We start from the raw sequence: 17,499 nt of genomic DNA, 5'->3' as shown, positions 1-17,499 counted from the left end.
AAGAAATTATAAATGGAAGGTAGCACCATTTTATATTGCAAAACAAATGCCATCGAAAGAATGTATTTCTCGTAGTGGGTTTGCTCATAAATGGAAAAGTACAATAGAGAATACATGGGAAGAAAGAGGAAGACTTCACGTGCGTTTCATGTATTGTTAGGGTAAATGTGTAAATGTATGGCCTTTCAATTATAGCGAAACTTCAAATCAGGGAGTTCAAACAAAACTCCACTGACACTGACAGCGGGACTGATCTAGAACTTATGTTTGTATTTGGGGATTTTATGTCAATTTGCCCTTCAATTATTTGATTTTTACAGGAGATAAATGGGGAAATTGATATACGAATAGTTGATTTACACGTATCATCGCTCTGACAATGGAGTACAAGGTACGAGGTGATTTTGAAGACACTGCTTGCACTCTTGGTCATTTCACTTGCAGATATGGCCGCGGCGGCGGAGGTGGAGGAAATAGGAATAGCAAAGGATGTCACTGAAGTAAGTCTCCGCAAGCTAATTGGGATTCTTTCTTAACCTGTTCCTGAAACTGATTATGTGGTGTTTCAGCTGATTGGTCGTACGCCGTTGGTGTACTTGAACAACGTTGTTGATGGCTGTGTTGCTCGAATTGCGGCCAAGCTGGAATACATGGGACCAGGCTCTAGTGTCAAGGATAGGTATCTCTTCAACTTCACTTTGAACCATCAAGATCAAATTTTTGCAACTTTTTTTATGTGCCCGAATCAGTGGTTTCTGTCCATTGCCATTTTCCACGTAATAGTGTTAGTTGTTCCACGTCAGTTGGATAAAGTCCACAAGAGTTTCATATATGAACTTTGAGTCTTGACAATCGTCCCCTCGACTTGAGCTGGCTTTTGAGGTCGAAGATAGGTCCAAGTTACACCGTCGTGTTTTGGACCTTTTCTTTTCAAAGAAAATTATTTAGTTTATGATGTTTATTATCCCCATCTTGCAGGATTGGTTATAGTATGATTGCAGATGCCGAATCACGGGGTTTCATTGCGCCTGGAGAGGTTAGCTGATTTTCTTCAGCTGTATTTAGTGCACTGTTTTGATCAGAGATGAGTTTGAAATCATGAGTTGATATGACTGTGAACTTGTAACTTTCATAATCTTCCCAAAAATGGATCAAGATTTTTAATTTGGAGGGTGAATGTCTCTGTAAATCATCCGAGGAAAATCGATAAACAAGGAATTTTCGATATGATTCAGTTGGGCGATACTCTTCCCCCCACTCGTAGTTAGGAATTTGGCTGTGTAAAAGTTTGGTGTGGTGATTTTGGATAAAACATTAATACTTATGTTTGTTATAGTTAACTACTTTCTGTTTTCTTACCTTGTATTTTCCATGAAGAATGTCCTAGTAGAGATTAGCGGCGGAAACACTGGTATAGGGTTGGCCTTCGTAGCAGCTGTTAAAGGTTATAAGCTTATTATTGTCATGCCGGATGACATGACTCTTGAGCGGAGAATTGTTCTCCGTGTTTTTGGTGCTGAATTGGTGCTCACAGATTCTGCTAAGGGGTTAGCAGGTGCTCTTCAGAAAGCTGAAGAGATACGCGCTAAGACACCAAATTCTTTCATCCTTATGCAATTGGATAACCCTGCTAATCCGAAGGTAGTTAAACTTCTTAAATATGGAGCCAAAGGAGGGCTCACCAAGTTGATTTCTCCCTTCTGCTTGTATTTCTCTATAGCATGTATATTTTTGTGTATCACGAATGAAGGAAAATAAAACTTGATTATCCTGAATCTATATCTTTTAGTTTTGCCATCCTAAGCTAATGTTGTTCTTGTAGATGCACTATGAAACCACTGGACCTGAGATTTGGAAAGGAACTGATGGAGAAGTCGATGCATTTGTTTGTGGGATCGGTACAGGAGGCACGTTTACTGGTGCAGGAAAGTTTCTAAAAGAGCAGAACTCTGATATAAAGGTTAGCTTTAGTATTTTTATTTCAAGTAAGTATTTGATGTTGGATTTGGTTGTGGACTTGTGGTACATGCAGTAACTTTTTATTCGGTGAACTTGTGTTTTAGCTTTACGCAGTGGAGCCAGTGGAAAGCGCCGTTCTTTCTGGAGGACAACCTGGTGAGTATTGTTAAAGGTGTTGAATTTTCTTCTATATCAACAACATCATTAAAGGGCTCATCCCAAACCAGTCGGGGACGGTTATATTGTGTTTGTATGTAACTTTCTCGGACATGATAAAGGTGGACATAAGATCCAAGGAATCGGTGCTGGTTTTATTCCTGATGTTATGGACGTTAATCTTATCGACGAAGTGATTCAAGGCTGTTTTATTTCTTTGGTTCGCAAAATGCTGCAGCTGAATGTCTCTACTCAGGTGCAACACAGTAATTCATCACATTGTTCTTTTACATGACATGTTTTTTTGTAGATTTCTAGTGACGAGGCCCTTGAGACCGCAAAGCTTCTAGCACTAAAAGAGGGGTTATTGGTAAATTATTTAGAACTTATTATCTAAGTCATGAAATGTTTGTGGTGGATCTTCTTTTTGATATTAATTTGTCTATATGTATGTACTTTTGTTTAGGTTGGCATATCATCTGGTGCTGCAGCAGCAGCAGCAATCTAGGTCGCGAAACGCCCCGAAAATGCCGGAAAACTTCTTGTTGTAAGTCACATCAATTTTGGCAAAACTGTACATACGCGGCTGCACACACATTAGGGAACAAATTAATGTTAGTATGTGAGACATGGTCTTAAATTCAGGTTATTTTCCCGAGCTTCGGAGAGCGGTATCTCTCTTCTGTACTCTTTGAGTCCGTCAGACAAGAGGTGGAGAACATGAGTTTCGAGTCCTAATCTAACAGCTCCAAGAAACTCGAGCGTGCATGACGCAAAGCAGGGGAAATCTAAATTCGACGAATTCTTGAATCTGTAATTAACAAACCAGAACCTTGCATGTATGAATCTTAATGGGAACTTGTATTTAGCAAGTATTCACTTCTTCTATGTGATCTTGCTTCTATACATTGAGCTGCTAAATCTTCAGTTTGGCTGTATTTTGGTTTCACTGATAAATAAATTCTGTGAAATTGTGGGAGCCAAAAGTACCATATGATGGTTTCAACATGCTTTTTATTTAAATTTAAACACAACATTGCTTCTTTCTTTATTTATTTCTTTCTTTCTTCCCTTAAAAAAGAGAAGAAAAATACTGAGTAATAAAGTATTTTAAAATTAATGTTTTTTTATTATAACCCCAGAATAGAGTAATACTATTTTGATACACTGACTTGTTGATAAATTGACAAATTGATATATGAACTATTGAAATGACTTGGTAAATGATTTTACTAAAACATAATTTTTTTTTGAGTTGAACTAAAACATAAATTTTAACCCTTGTATAAATTTCTTTTAACTTTTATGTCCAATTATTATTATTATTATTATTATTATTATTATTATTATTATTATTATTATTATTATTATTATTATTATTATTATTATTATTATTATTATTATTAATTAGATATAAATTTTATTTTTTGAAATTTTTTTATTGATTAAAATTGTAAAATAAATTAAAGTTATATTATAATATATAATATCATAATTTTTGCATAAAAATGTTAAGATTATTAAATTATATTGTTAGGGATCGAGTGTGTGTGTGTAAAGGGAGGTGAATACACACTTTTAAAATATTCTTGAAAATAAACAAAGAGTTGAATGAATGTTAATCCACTCGATCAACTTTCTAAACTTTTGAAGATATTTCAACAACTTAGAAGTGCGAAACGAGTCCAAAAAGTTTCAGTGAAAAATGTTGACTTAAATCACTTTGGGGATTTAAACAGATATAACAATAAATAGAAAGATAAATGACACAAGATATATGGAGGTTTAGGTTGAATCCTTCTACGTCTCCTCTTCTTTCACATAAGAAAGAATTCACTAGAAGAATTTGGCTATTACAATGTTTTGTAACACACCAACTCCAAAATCAGGATTCATGCATTGCCTAATTCGGAAATCCTATATTTCAACAAAATAAGATTCACAACTTTTATCAAACTGGCAGCAATGTCAACTAAGTTTGAATTCGCAGATCCAAACTTTCAAGCCCTTGAGTGATCCTAAAAGATCTGATAAGTTTCTTTTGTAGGCGAGGCTTGGTGTGAGCAATGTAGATAAGGGAGTCTTTGAATGTTCAAGGAGATTGCTTAAAGATGCGAGAGATCTTTCAAGTTGCAGTGATAAAGCTTCTTGTTTTCTCTTTGGGCAATCTCCTATTTATAGCGTCCTTTTCATGGAGAGTCTCAACGTCTTTCTTGCGATCATGAATGCGTATGTAATATAACTGTTGTCCTTCACATGAACTGAATTGAGTTTTTAATTCAGTCATTTATTCAGTCCATGTCTTTTGTAGGGTAATTACATGTGATTTCGAGGATGAAATGATACCAAATGATGTGGGACCCCGGAGCTCGTCTACTAAAAATACATAAATTAAAGACAACATTTAAAATAAGCAGCAAAATAATTTTTTTTAAAAAAATATAAGCATGAGCTAGCGCAGTAGAGCTACCTTGCTAGCGCTGCTGCGCTAGGGACTTCACAAGGGGGCGCAGCTGCGCCTCTTCTCTTGGGCTGCTGCGCTCATCTTTCTACAGAAAAAGGGTAGTAGCTACTGCCCAGTTTTTCCAAAATCTGCTCTTTTTATTTAAAACTCGGAAAACTCGAAATCTCGAAACATGATTACAACATACAATCCAAAATGGATCTAAAACTATACAAAAAAGATTAAAAAACATTGTTTCTCAAAAGATGAATATTTGACCCTTCAAATACAAAAGTTGCTGCAACATGCTAAAACTCACTTTTACTCTCAAGTGCAAACATTTAACAGCAACACTACTTCGTAACCCGGAGCACCACTTCTAAATTCTTTCCAATGCTCATGACCTCATATGACTCGGCCCTGAATCACCTGTTTCAATCCACACACAAAAACAAAGCAACAGCCAGACAAACTGGTAAGTATAAAACTTAGTATGAAACAACGGAATGTATGTCATATGCAAATCCAACAATGTCAATGCATTTCAAATTTAAGCAACATTTAGGAAATGTATGATGAATGATAAATGGCTAACAAAGATCAAGGATCAATATCTAACACCGGTTTAGATGCTATAACACATCAACTCATCATCAGGCTATAACTCATCACTGATGCTATGCCGGAGTCTAATATGAATACCAATGCTATAATCTCATCATTAATACTCGGTATCGAATCTTATAACTCATCAACAAAACCATGACAAAACTCAAAAGAATGGTTAGGCTCAAAATGCAAAATGAGATGATGACATACAAAATTACAACAATAGTTTATACTCTATTTTTTGCAATACAATCATTCCATACTATAGCTCAATAACATCAATTTATAGAACTCATGAATCAAAGAATGCATGCAAAACACATAAGATAGAAACATTGTGTGATTTTAAAGGGATCGAGAAGGCAAACTCGTTTCGACGCTTATTTCCCAAATCGATCATCGTCGAATCATACCTTACATTCTCAATTCTAAAATAACTCAATCCACAAGCTTGATCAATTCTTTGACGACTCGAATTCTCGCAACTCGAATTCAATATACTTCACTTCAACTCTGAAATGAATATATAGCTTCATTAATATCATACTTCAAACTTAATTCAATTCATATCCCAAGACTTTTTGACTCAAAAGGCTCGAAATTCCATTCTAGAAACGAACCGGCGGCATAACAACTAAAAACCGACATTTCCAAAATCCCCAACTCATATATAATTCAATCTAAACTCAATATCATCATCAAACCAATATAAAAATTTCAAAATTGAGCAGCCCCCATTTTCATAATTTTCAAAAATACTTCAAAAATAACAAACATGCTCAAACGACGATCTTTGTTCGATCCGTCTTGGATATGCTATTACCACTAATCTCGGATTAAAAAATAATTAAAGCATACAAGATCCAAGACTAAAAAGTAATAAGGATTTTTTTTTAAATAGTGCCTCGCTCGATCAGTAAGATCTAACCGATCGAGCGAGCAACAAATGCAAAAGTTACTGCCCGAAGGAACCAGCTCCGCTCGATCGGTAAAATCCAACCGATCGAGCGGCCACCTAAAATGCAAAACAGAAACTTAGCAATTTGTCCATCGCTCGATCGATCAAATCTCACCGATCGAGCGGTGACAGTACATATGCAAATATACAGCAGAAGACTTGATAAAACTCAACTCCAAAACATACAAATCATAATCATGCATTACAATCGCAATCTCTCCAATTAATACATGAAGTTCTAGAGTTGATCAACTGCTCAAAAGGATAGAACATGCATCGGTTCTAGCTATTACAATCCGAATACCAAAACATAACAAGTTCGAATCACATGCAAAGACAACCTTCAATCCAAGTTCGAGTTTTAAACACGCTTCAAAACATAGACTAGATTGACATGCTGAATTCGACTTCTAAACCGAGTCTCACTCCTATCTCTCACTCTTGATGCTAACCAGGTCTTCACTGACTTGATCCTGCCCCTCTTGTTGCCAAGTACACATACAAAACAAAGAAACAGCCGGATAACTTCGGTGAGAATGATATTTCCAGTAAAAGCAACATAACAAGCAATACATGTAATATATCAACAACATGATTTCAAGACAACATAATCAAATCAAAACGAATGATATGCATGTATTTAAAATAGGGATATCAATTCTGATAAACAAGGGATTTCTGCTATGCTTTTGGGATCCCGAGGATGAGATCAAATAACGACTCACCGACTCTCCCAATCGAGGTGGTGCTACGTATCCCACTCCCCTAGACTTTGGTGCAACTATAAGGAGTATGCTGACACTAGGTGAACTTCTACACCCAGGCCACTCGCAGAATAGCCCCCAAAACGTCTAAACAAAAAGGGTCATTCTGCCCGCTGAAATCAAAGGTTTGGCTCAAGATGAATGCATAAAAAAACATAAACATTAAGTCACATAACAAAAGCTCAATTAACAACAAAATACAAGTTCCACATGCTAGAACAAGTATTGATGCAATTATGTGATTTTAAGGGAAAACTCAAGAACCAACTGTCTCGAGTATGCTATCCCTCTAACGATGACTGCTTGTACCTTTCAATTCAAGTAGCTCCAACTCTGGATATGCTACAAAAGAGGTTATATCAAAATCTATACAACCTAAACAACAACAAGGCTCAAGGTAAACTCTTTACCGCTCTTCCTCCAACTCTTCGACGATTGAATGCTGCTAACTCAGGGCTCGAAAAACTCCAAACGAATCTGTTCGGATGCAAAGAAGATCAACAATGACGATCAAAACTCCATAGCCAAAGTTCTACAACTCAAACACGGTTCAAAATCTCAAAACTCAAACCGGCGGCATAACGACTATAAACTGAACAAACCGAAAACGCAGACAGCAATACAATATCGATATCAACTCCAATCAATGCTAATACAACAATAAAGGCTCAAACCCAACCAATCTCAAAAATAGATTTTCAAAAATAGGCTTCCAAAAATCATAACAATTCCGAACGATGCTCTATTTCAAAACCGACAGAGAATAAACGATCAGAACTCTGTCAAGAACAACATAACCGAAACTCAATCGATTCTAAAAACATCCGGAAAATAAAACACATTCGATCGAAGAAATACTTACGATAGAACGAAGCTCTCGCTGTTGTGATCGCTAATCTGCCTTCAGAATTAAATTCCAACGAACGGATCGACCAGAAACCTAAATCTGAAAGCTTGAAACCAAAAGGGGCGGCTTCAATGGTGGGAGGCGTCGGGAAGAAGGTGATGGGAATTGAAGAAAGTCAAATCAAGTGTAGATAATATATAAAATCCCAAATTTGCGTTTTAGTCCCTGAAATTTCCAAAATTTGCAAAATAGACACTGATCAAAATCAAGTCGGCTTTTGAACTCTGTAATCTCTGATTAACTCAAATAAGCTCAATTAAGATAAAATCGGGGCGTTACAACTACTAGCTCAAGAACATGAATATTCAATCAAAATCTGATTTCAACATCATCTCAAAATTCAAAATTTACAGAGTTTAATCAAACTTACGTAAGAACGAATCTCTAATTGAGAGGATCGCGAATATACGATCAATCTTGAATTCTAATGGCCGGATGATAAAAATCGAAGCTTGGAAACGATTGAAAATGGCGTGAAGTGCTTTCTCTCCAAGTATCTACTTCTTCAACGTAAAGGTGATGATGATATGAAGATAAATATACATGTATATCATATTTATCCCACTTGAAAGATTTAATCGCAATCTAGTCCCTGCAAACTTCCAGAAACTTCAATTCAGTCCCTTAATTTCTAAAACTCAAAATTTAAATCTCAAAGTCCATAATATATGAAATTAAATATTTTTGGGGCTTTAAACATGACAAGTAGTGTTCGTAAATAAATGTGTGATTTGACTCTTTCTCAATTTAAGAAGCAACGGTCGCAGACAAGCCCTGAGCTCTAATTCCTCAGTAAACATTTTGATTAAATATTCTGATTTCCTAAATTCCTTTTTGACTGCGCATAAATGTTTCAGTCGGCTCTTGAGAGTGTTGTTTCTTGTATTGGAAGTCTTTCCTTAGGATAGTTGTGAGATGCTAGCTTGTGGTTTTGAGCAGTTGAGGAAAGTTAAATTTATTTGAACAAGTCGAGAAGATCTTGAGATAGTGATCGACTGAGAGATATGACTTGTACTTGACCAGTCGAGGGATCTTCAGCCAGGAGATGACTAGTCTTTATTTCAAGCGGTCGATATATGTTCTTCATTGCAAGCGATCGATATCTGTAATTCATTGCAAGTGGTCGATACCTGTTCTTCATTGCAAGCGGTCAATACATGTTTTATATAGAAAAGACAGCAAGATCTATAACAATAATTTATTGTTTTGTTATCACCAAAACTTAGGATCAACAATTTCTCCATTTTTGGTGATGACAAAACCTATGCTTCAAGATGACTACTGATGTTGAATAGATAATGAATTCATAACGTGATAAGAGATTAACTTATTACACCTACTGCAAAAAAAAAAAAAAAAAGGTACCTATATCCTAACGAACTGCTTCCTCAGAGCTTCTTCCTCGCCTTCTTTTCTCATCTTCATATCTTTTCCACCGCGAATCTTCAATCCTTTTCTCATGAGCTCGTTTAGCTTCTTCTGCTTTACGACGCTCTTCTTCCCCTTTTTTGGCATCACCCTGGGATATATGATCAAGTATTTCACTAAGTTGAGACCCAAGGGCTTCTTGAAGGGTATCCATCCATGCATCAATTTGAGCATCCAATGCTGCATGTAATGTGTCCATACGGGTGTTCTTGTTCAGATTAAGGTGCTGCTCAGTTTGAGTTAATTGACCCGATATGGTGGCGATAACGTTTATGGTGTCATTTTTACTCTATTTTACTGTTTACACACATCCTTGAATTTTGTTAAAGAGTGCAAACACCTTAGCTCTGGCATCCGGTACTCGATCCAAATCTAGGATCCACATGAGTAGAAATCGCGAAAACTCGGACACGATCCAACGCTCTTGTCCGCACTTACTGGAATTCCATAAGTCAAATCTTTAAAATTCCTGCCGATGATAATTGTCTTCGGACAATCTAATTGCCTCATCGTTGTCTCTTTAAAGGTCTCATCAATCCTACAAGGATAACCCAAAAAGTCTTATTACTATCTCCCAAGTCTATTTGCATGCCGCTCTGATACCAATAAATGTAGCAACCCAATCCGGATCCACCACCTAATCAGAGTTAGAGCATAATTAAGCATGCATTTAAAATAAATCATTGCGGAGACTTAAATAAAGCAGACCGACAAAATAAAACCGGCTAAATAAGCCAATATACAACCCAATTGAATTACAAATAATCCTAAGGGTAAAGACCTACAGCTAATCCTGTTGTCTTCACTGGATTACTCGCTACTCCAAGCTCCTGGTGCTCAATCCTGTACCTACACCTGCCCCGTCAAATGGGGTGTCCAGACATACAGAAAATAATGGACGTGAGCTCTAAGCTCAATACATAAGCAATTATATATAAAATATATGCATCACATAAATGTATTTAAAACAAAGGTAAAACAGTATGCTCAGGGCGCCAAGAATATGCATGGCTGTGCCGGATAGCTAATCCGCGGTGCCGTTCCCATATTCTCCTACCGACTATAGCGTCTACTCCATCGTCGTGGTCGCTCCTAGTGATAGTAAAACCAGGGGCTGAGTCTCCCCAGACACGGATCCATAAGGAGTATCTCATCACCGATGGAAACTGTCATGACTCACATCATACCATATGCAGTCTACCATAAAAACATGCATGTGCTAAAGCCGTAAAACATATAAAACAAGTAGCACATACTTATGCAACACATATAATATATATCATGCTGGTCATCTCAATCAATACTTATGTACCTTACTACAGCAGTCCTAGCAGTCCCACTCTAGGTTACAAGCCTATCATCAACTCTACAATTCAAAGACCTATGCATCATCCAATAAGCTCAAAAAGCCTTAACTAAGCTATTGCATACTCCCAATTAATTTTAGGAAGCCAAAGCTATACCTGCGCCCGTCGTCAGCCCACTGATGGCGACTGCCCCAAAACTTAGGCACACCTCCGCTACGACGCTGGGATCACTCCGTCACTTTTGGATTCCCAATAGGACGCCTATAAATCCCTAGATCTGAGTTAGAAGGCTAAGAAACGAGAGAGAAGAGAGGAGAGAGGTGAGTTGCAAATGAGCCTCGGCACCTCTATTTATAGACACAGAACGGAATGCCCGTTCTCCCATCGTTGCGTCCGTTTTCGAACGGAACATCCGTCCGACCTTCGTTGCGTCCGATGTCCCATCAAGGTTGTAAGCAATGATGTCATGGATGACATCAGATGGCTAGAACGTTGCGTCCATTCCTCAACGTTGCTTTCGTTTCAGGTCACCCTTTGGGTCATTTTCGATCATTTTGAGTTCATTTCTGAAGTCCGTTAATCCAACAGAAATTTCCTTAATCATGTATTAATAAATCAAAACATGATCACATGATTAACATACTCATTAATCGCTACTTACTGATTCGGGTCACTACAACAATAGAAAAAGGTGAAGTGGTGCTAGAGAAAATAGCAACCGAGGACAATCCAGCAGATGCTTTGACTAAGCCTCTGCCTCTTGCTAAGTTCAAATACTGCATGGACTTAGTAGGGGCTGGACTTGTTAACTAGTCTCTCAGAAGACTAGGTGGAGGCACATCAAATCTCAATGGACAAGGTGGAGATTGTTGAATGAAGTGTCCATTCTCGATTGGGCTTATACAATATTTCTTCTTGGGCTTGTATCATAGATTAATATACAATCCAGATGGTTATTAATGGATTGGACTCTTGACAGTTAAGGGAACCAGTTGGGAGTCCTAACAACCCCATCCGGGAACCAATAGAAAGGGTCATAAAGGAATCCAAATGTGAGAGTGGCAACTGGCTGCTAATTAAAGAGAGATCATTTTGCATATAAAAGGGACGACTCCAGTCGAGAAGTGCATGATGAAGAAATATTCAAAGAGAAATACTAGAGAGGAAAATCAGAAGGTGGTCAATCAAGGAGATAGAAGTTGAGAGATTCATAATCAATTGTAAATCTTGTTTTGATTTTCTATATTTGAGAGCTTTCTACATTTGAATCGCGATTGATCTTCACATTGAAAGTGCAATAAAAGAAGTGGTGTTTCTCCTGTGGATGTAGGCTACTTTAGTGGCTGAACCACGTAAAAAGCTTGTGTTCACTACTTGCTTTTATCTGTATATTCATGTTACTGATTGTTTGAAGTTTAAATATCGATATAAGCAAACGAACATGATTACATTGATGTGTGTCAGTAGTGATCTTGATTGATTTCTTGGAGAGAGTTTCTGGATTATACAACTGGGAGTTGTGTAAAGTCGATTCTTGCTATAATCATGTGAGTTTGGTGATCGAACGAAGTTGATTTCCTAACAATATGGTCAAAATACCAGAACTGCTCGAGGTCAACTGCTTCTGTATTCTTGCTCGATTGATCAGATTTCATTTGGTCTTGAGACGTCTGTTTGATCTAAATAACATCCGTTTTTGCTCAACTGACATGAAATACAATATGTTCCAAATTGAGCCTTCTATGCAGTCATTTTGGCGGCTAATCATTTGCATCAATGAGCTATAAGATATCATTGAAACACTAGAGATTGCTAGAAATTCAGTTTGACTAATTTCGAGTTTTGGCTTACATCTTGAGTTTAGCAACTCCACACTAGAATAAATATGTTAAAAAACACAATAACAAGTTTTGTTATAATCAAAATCAAAATTACTTGAGTTTCACAACCCAACAAAATTTATGATGGGAAGTCTTTAAGTAAAATTTATATATTTGTTTGGATCAAACTTAATCATTTTTTAGAAATTTATGTCTTATGATGAGAAGTCGTAAGTATAATCTACTATATATTTGTTTTGGATCAAAATTTTAACAATATAAAAATCAAATTACACTTGATTACCTTGATCCTAAGATAAGGAGGAACATGAAATAATAAATCATAATGATTCTAATATTAATATATTAAAAATTTAATGTTCCTCGATTATATTTTTTTATGTTGATAATTTTGTTTAACTTGATTTAATTTAATTTTTTTAAACATGATTTAATTTGATTTTAAACACCTTATTCTGTATTCAAATTTTTACCAAATAAAAAAATATTAATTTATTTCTATATCTCTCACTTTAGTTTTTCAAAATCATGAATCATATATTGTTGATTTTGTTTTTTGAAAAAATTGTATAAATTTATTTTCTTAAATCAATTTCACAATTATATATTTTTTATTTATTACCCCTATTTAATGTATGAACACCATTAGGTTGGAACTGCGAACTCGATAGCCCATATAGCTCCGGGAAGACTTCGCGGACGACCACCGGACGGCCAAAAATGTATATAGACATGATATTAAGTGTTTTAATTTCACTGTTGGAATCAATACATTTCTTGTTAAAATGTCACTGTGATATGTATATATCTGGTTTTTTGCGTTTGGTTAAATATGTCTATTTGAGGCTTAATGGTGAGACATTATTATCATATGAGAGATGAAAGAAAAAAAGTAAGGTGTTTGGACATGAACTTATAAAATATTTTTGTAAAAAGTGTTTTTTAAAATTTTATATAAAATGTTTTAAAAGTTGTCTATTCTAAAAAAAAAATATTTTAACATTTCAAAAGTAATATTGTTCATATTTCTCTTCCACAATTTTATTCTAAAAACATCAGAAAACATCTCTCAAGTATTCTTTAAAAAATATACTTGAACACTTTTTAAAAAATATTTTTCAAAAACATTTTTCAAAAATTTTATCAAAACACACATTTTAAATTTTTTTCATTTATAAAACACTATAAATATTTTTAAAGTATGTATCTATACCGAACCTAAATTTTAAAAAAACTTAAATCATTCAAGAAAAAGATGGATTAAATGTGGATATATTTTTCAACTTATAATCATTCAAATTATGCATAATTTAGTTATCTCATCTCACACGAATACGATTGATGGGTATTAAATGTGGATATATTTGTCGTGGTCCAAACTTTGATATTTGATAAGTTTGGAAGCATTGATTAAAGTAGGTAGATATCTAGAAACAAGTGAGCCGATACAAAATTCTAGGCCCAATCTGATAAGATTTCCAGTTTGACATCTATAATAACAAAATAGACCACTCCCCATGGTTAAGAGGGAAGGCAAAATATATATATATATATATATATATATAAGGGTGGGTTTTCACTATACCGTATCAAAAATATCGATATGAAAAAAATTCATATCGGTACCGATACAAAAATTTTGAAATTTTGGTATAGAAAAAATTCATACTGATACCGTACAGATACCAAAAAAAAAATTCAGTATATTGAAAAAATTCGATACGGTATCCCAATAATTCGGTATTTTGGTACGGTATCTCAGTCCTATATATATATATATAGTTATATTCATGTATCAGTGAGATTTTTCCAATATATGAAGAGATATTGACTAAAGAAATTTTCTGCTTTTCCCTTTTAATCTGAATAAAATAATTTTCTCCTTTAGAAAGAAAATTTAAATTACAAATATTTTACCTGTGTTGTGCTCCCAAAACAGATAATGAAATAAATTGACGTAAAGTGACATTTCATGATACTAGTTCTTTTTTGTATAGCATTTGTATAATCCTAAATTATATTAGCATATTTCACTTGCAAGATAAATGAACATTTATGTCTGCATGAATAATGTGATTTGAAAGAATTCTGAGACGCTTCCAATTTTATTTTTTGGTATTGAACTTAATATACAAATCTATATAATAGTTCACTAGAAATAAATGTGTATTGGTTGTTTTATTTTTTATTTTTTTACAGAAATGGCTTCGAAAAGTGGTTTTCAATTGTTTGGCTTTTACAGAATAGTTTGGTGAAGGTGGACGTGAAAATTAAATATACAGATGTACGAGGTGCCTTTACTGGTTGTTGGAGTAGTTTTAAGGGGGAAAAAACATGGGAAGCTACAATTGCAATTAGTTCCCCTGTGTCTGTCTACAGTTGAGTTAAACAACGATTTTGAAGAGAGTGGGTGGTTGCACTCGCAGATATGGCGGCGGAAATGGGAATAGCAAAGGATGTCACTGAAGTAATTAGTCTCCGCAAGCTAATTGGTATTCTTTCTTAACCTGTTCTTGAAACTGATTATGTGGTGTTTCAGCTGATTGGTCGTACGCCGTTGGTGTACTTGAACAACGTTGTTGATGGCTGTGTTGCTCGAATTGCGGCCAAGCTGGAATACATGGGACCAGGCTCTAGTGTCAAGGATAGGTATCTCTTCAAGATCGAATTTTTTTATGTGCCCCAATCAGTGGTCTCTGTCAGTCGAATGGAATTTGTTTTCACAAGAAAATTAATCTTCAGTTTATCATCTTGCAGGATTGCTTATAGTATGATTGCAGATGCCGAATCACGGGGCCTCATCGCGCCTGGAGAGGTTAGCTGATTGTCTTCAGCTTGATTTAGTGCACTGTTTTGATCTGAGATTGAGATTTAGTGGAACCAACCTCAGCCGGTGTTTGCAAAGGTGCTCACCGTCTCATAACGTTGGGTTTGAAATGATGAATCGATATGTGTATGAACTTGTAACTTTCATTATCTTCGGAAAATGGATTAAGGTTTGAATTTAGAGGGTGAATGTCTCTGAAAATTAACAGACAAGGAGATTTGATTTACAACTTTTCGATATGATTCTGTTGGGTGATACTCTTCCCCCATTAGTAATTAGGAATTTGGCCGTGTAAAATTTTGGTGTGGTGATTTTGGATACGTTTGTGAGTGACACTTTTTGTTATAGTTAACTTTCTTTCTGTTTTCTTACCTTGTATTTTCCATGAAGAATGTCCTCATAGAGGTTACAAGCGGAAACACTGGCATAGGGTTGGCCTTCGTAGCAGCCGTTAAAGGTTATAAGCTTATAATTGTCATGCCCGACTCCATGACTCTTGAGCGGAGAATTGTTCTCCGTGCTTTCGGTGCTGAATTGGTGCTCACGGATTATACTAAGGGGCTACAAGGTGCTCTTCAGAAAGCTGAAGAGATACGCGCTAAGACACCAAATTCTTTCGTCCTTATGCAATGCGATAACCCTGCTAATCCAAAGGTAGTTCAAACTGCTTAAATATGGAGCCAAAGGAGGGCTCACTAAATTGATTGCTCGCTTCTGCTTTAATTTCTCTATAACATATATATTTTTGTGCATCATGTACGCAGGAAAATATAACTTGATTCTCCTGAATTTTTGTTTCTAGTTTTGACATCCTAAACTAATGTTATTTTTGTAGATACACTATGAAGCCACTGGACCTGAGATTTGGAATGGAACTGATGGAAAAGTCGATGCATTTGTTTGTGGGATCGGTACAGGAGGCACGTTTACTGGTGCAGGAAAGTTTCTAAAAGAGCAGAACTCTGATATAAAGGTTAGCTTCAGTAATTTTATTTCAAGTATGTATTTGATGCAGGATTTGGGTTGTGGACTTGTGGTACATGCAGTAACTTTTTATTCGGTGAACCTGTGTTTTAGCTTTTCGCTGTGGAGCCAGTGGAAAGCGCCGTTCTTTCTGGAGGACAACCTGGTGAGTATCGTTAAAGGTGTTGAATTTTCTTCTATATCAACAGCATCATTAAAGGGCTCATCCCAAACCAGTCGGGGTCGGTTATATTGTGTGTGTATGTAACTTTCTCGGACATGATAAAGGTGGACATAAGATCCAAGGAATCGGTGCTGGTTTTATCCCTGATGTTATGGACGTTAATCTTATCGACGAAGTGATTCAAGTAAGGCTCTTTTATTTCTCTGGTTCGCAAAATGCTGCAGCTGAATGTCTCTACTCAGGTGCAACACATTAATTTCATCACATTGTACTTTTACATGACATGTTTTTTGTAGATTTCTAGTGATGAGGCCCTTGAGACTGCAAAGCTTCTAGCACTAAAAGAGGGGTTATTGGTAAGTTATTTAGAACTTATTATCTAAGTCATGAAATGTTTGTGGTGGATCTTCTTTTGGATATTTGTCTATATGTATGTACTTTTGTTTAGGTTGGCATATCATCTGGTGCTGCAGCAGCAGCAGCAATCAAGGTCGCGAAACGCCCCGAAAATGCTGGAAAACTTCTTGTTGTAAGTCACATCAATTTTGTCAAAACTGTACACACGCGGCTTCACACACATTAGGGAACAAATTAATGTTACTATTTGAGAAATGGTCTTCAATTCAGGTTATTTTCCCGAGCTTCGGAGAGCGGTATCTCTCCTCTGTACTCTTCGAATCCGTCAGACAAGAGGTGGAGAACATGAGTTTCGAGTCCTAATCTAACAGCTCCAAGAAACTCGAGCGTGCACGACGCAAGGCAGGGGAAATCTAAATTCGACGAATTCTTGAATCTGTAATTAACAAACCAGAAGCTTGCATGTATGAATCTTAATGGGAACTTGTATTTACCAATTATTCACTTCTTCTATGTGATCTTTGCTTCTATACATTGAGCTGCTAAATCTTCAGTTTGGCTGTATTTTGGGTTCACTGATAAATAAATTCTGTGAAATTGTGGGAGACAAAAGAACCATATGATGGTTTCATAATGCTTTTTATTTAAACACAACATTGCTTCCTTTACGCACACCTGTTTCCTTTTAAATTAAAATTTTTCAGCATCGTTTCTCAAAATTTGAAAGCCATGACAAAATTATACCGCCACATGGTCTATTTTGGTTTGGCTACCCGAAGGGAGATCGAATGGCCCA

At 35.9% G+C, this 17,499-nt stretch overlaps 1 protein-coding gene across 4 annotated transcripts; it reads left to right on the top strand.

Moving 5' to 3' along the window:
* Positions 1-214: 214 nt before the first annotated feature.
* On the top strand, positions 215-17,235 carry LOC140875298 (cysteine synthase-like). Of its 4 annotated transcripts, XM_073278955.1 has the most exons (11): positions 591-679; positions 14,615-14,839; positions 14,912-15,021; positions 15,130-15,187; positions 15,590-15,853; positions 16,035-16,172; positions 16,277-16,328; positions 16,451-16,530; positions 16,643-16,702; positions 16,795-16,875; positions 16,974-17,235. In XM_073278955.1, exons 2-11 carry the CDS (start codon positions 14,801-14,803, stop codon positions 17,064-17,066), a joined length of 975 nt encoding a protein of 324 aa, XP_073135056.1. In that variant the 5' UTR covers positions 591-679; positions 14,615-14,800; the 3' UTR covers positions 17,067-17,235. The 4 variants fall into 4 exon arrangements, 3 of the variants coding, with proteins under 3 accessions (XP_073135054.1, XP_073135056.1, XP_073135055.1); XM_073278953.1 differs by lacking the exons at positions 14,615-14,839; positions 14,912-15,021; positions 15,130-15,187; ... (2 more) ...; positions 16,277-16,328; positions 16,451-16,530 and adding exons at positions 253-500; positions 979-1,036; positions 1,378-1,641; ... (1 more) ...; positions 2,064-2,115; positions 2,238-2,317 and having other exon boundaries at positions 570-679; XM_073278954.1 differs by lacking the exon at positions 591-679 and having other exon boundaries at positions 14,254-14,839.
* The last annotated feature ends 264 nt before the right edge of the window (positions 17,236-17,499 follow it).

This window comes from Henckelia pumila, chromosome 1, assembly GCF_033568475.1.
Source record: "Henckelia pumila isolate YLH828 chromosome 1, ASM3356847v2, whole genome shotgun sequence".
Taxonomy (NCBI): Eukaryota; Viridiplantae; Streptophyta; class Magnoliopsida; order Lamiales; family Gesneriaceae; genus Henckelia; species Henckelia pumila.
Note: the sequence above shows the minus strand (reverse complement) of the source record. Positions and strands in the feature narration are given on the sequence as shown.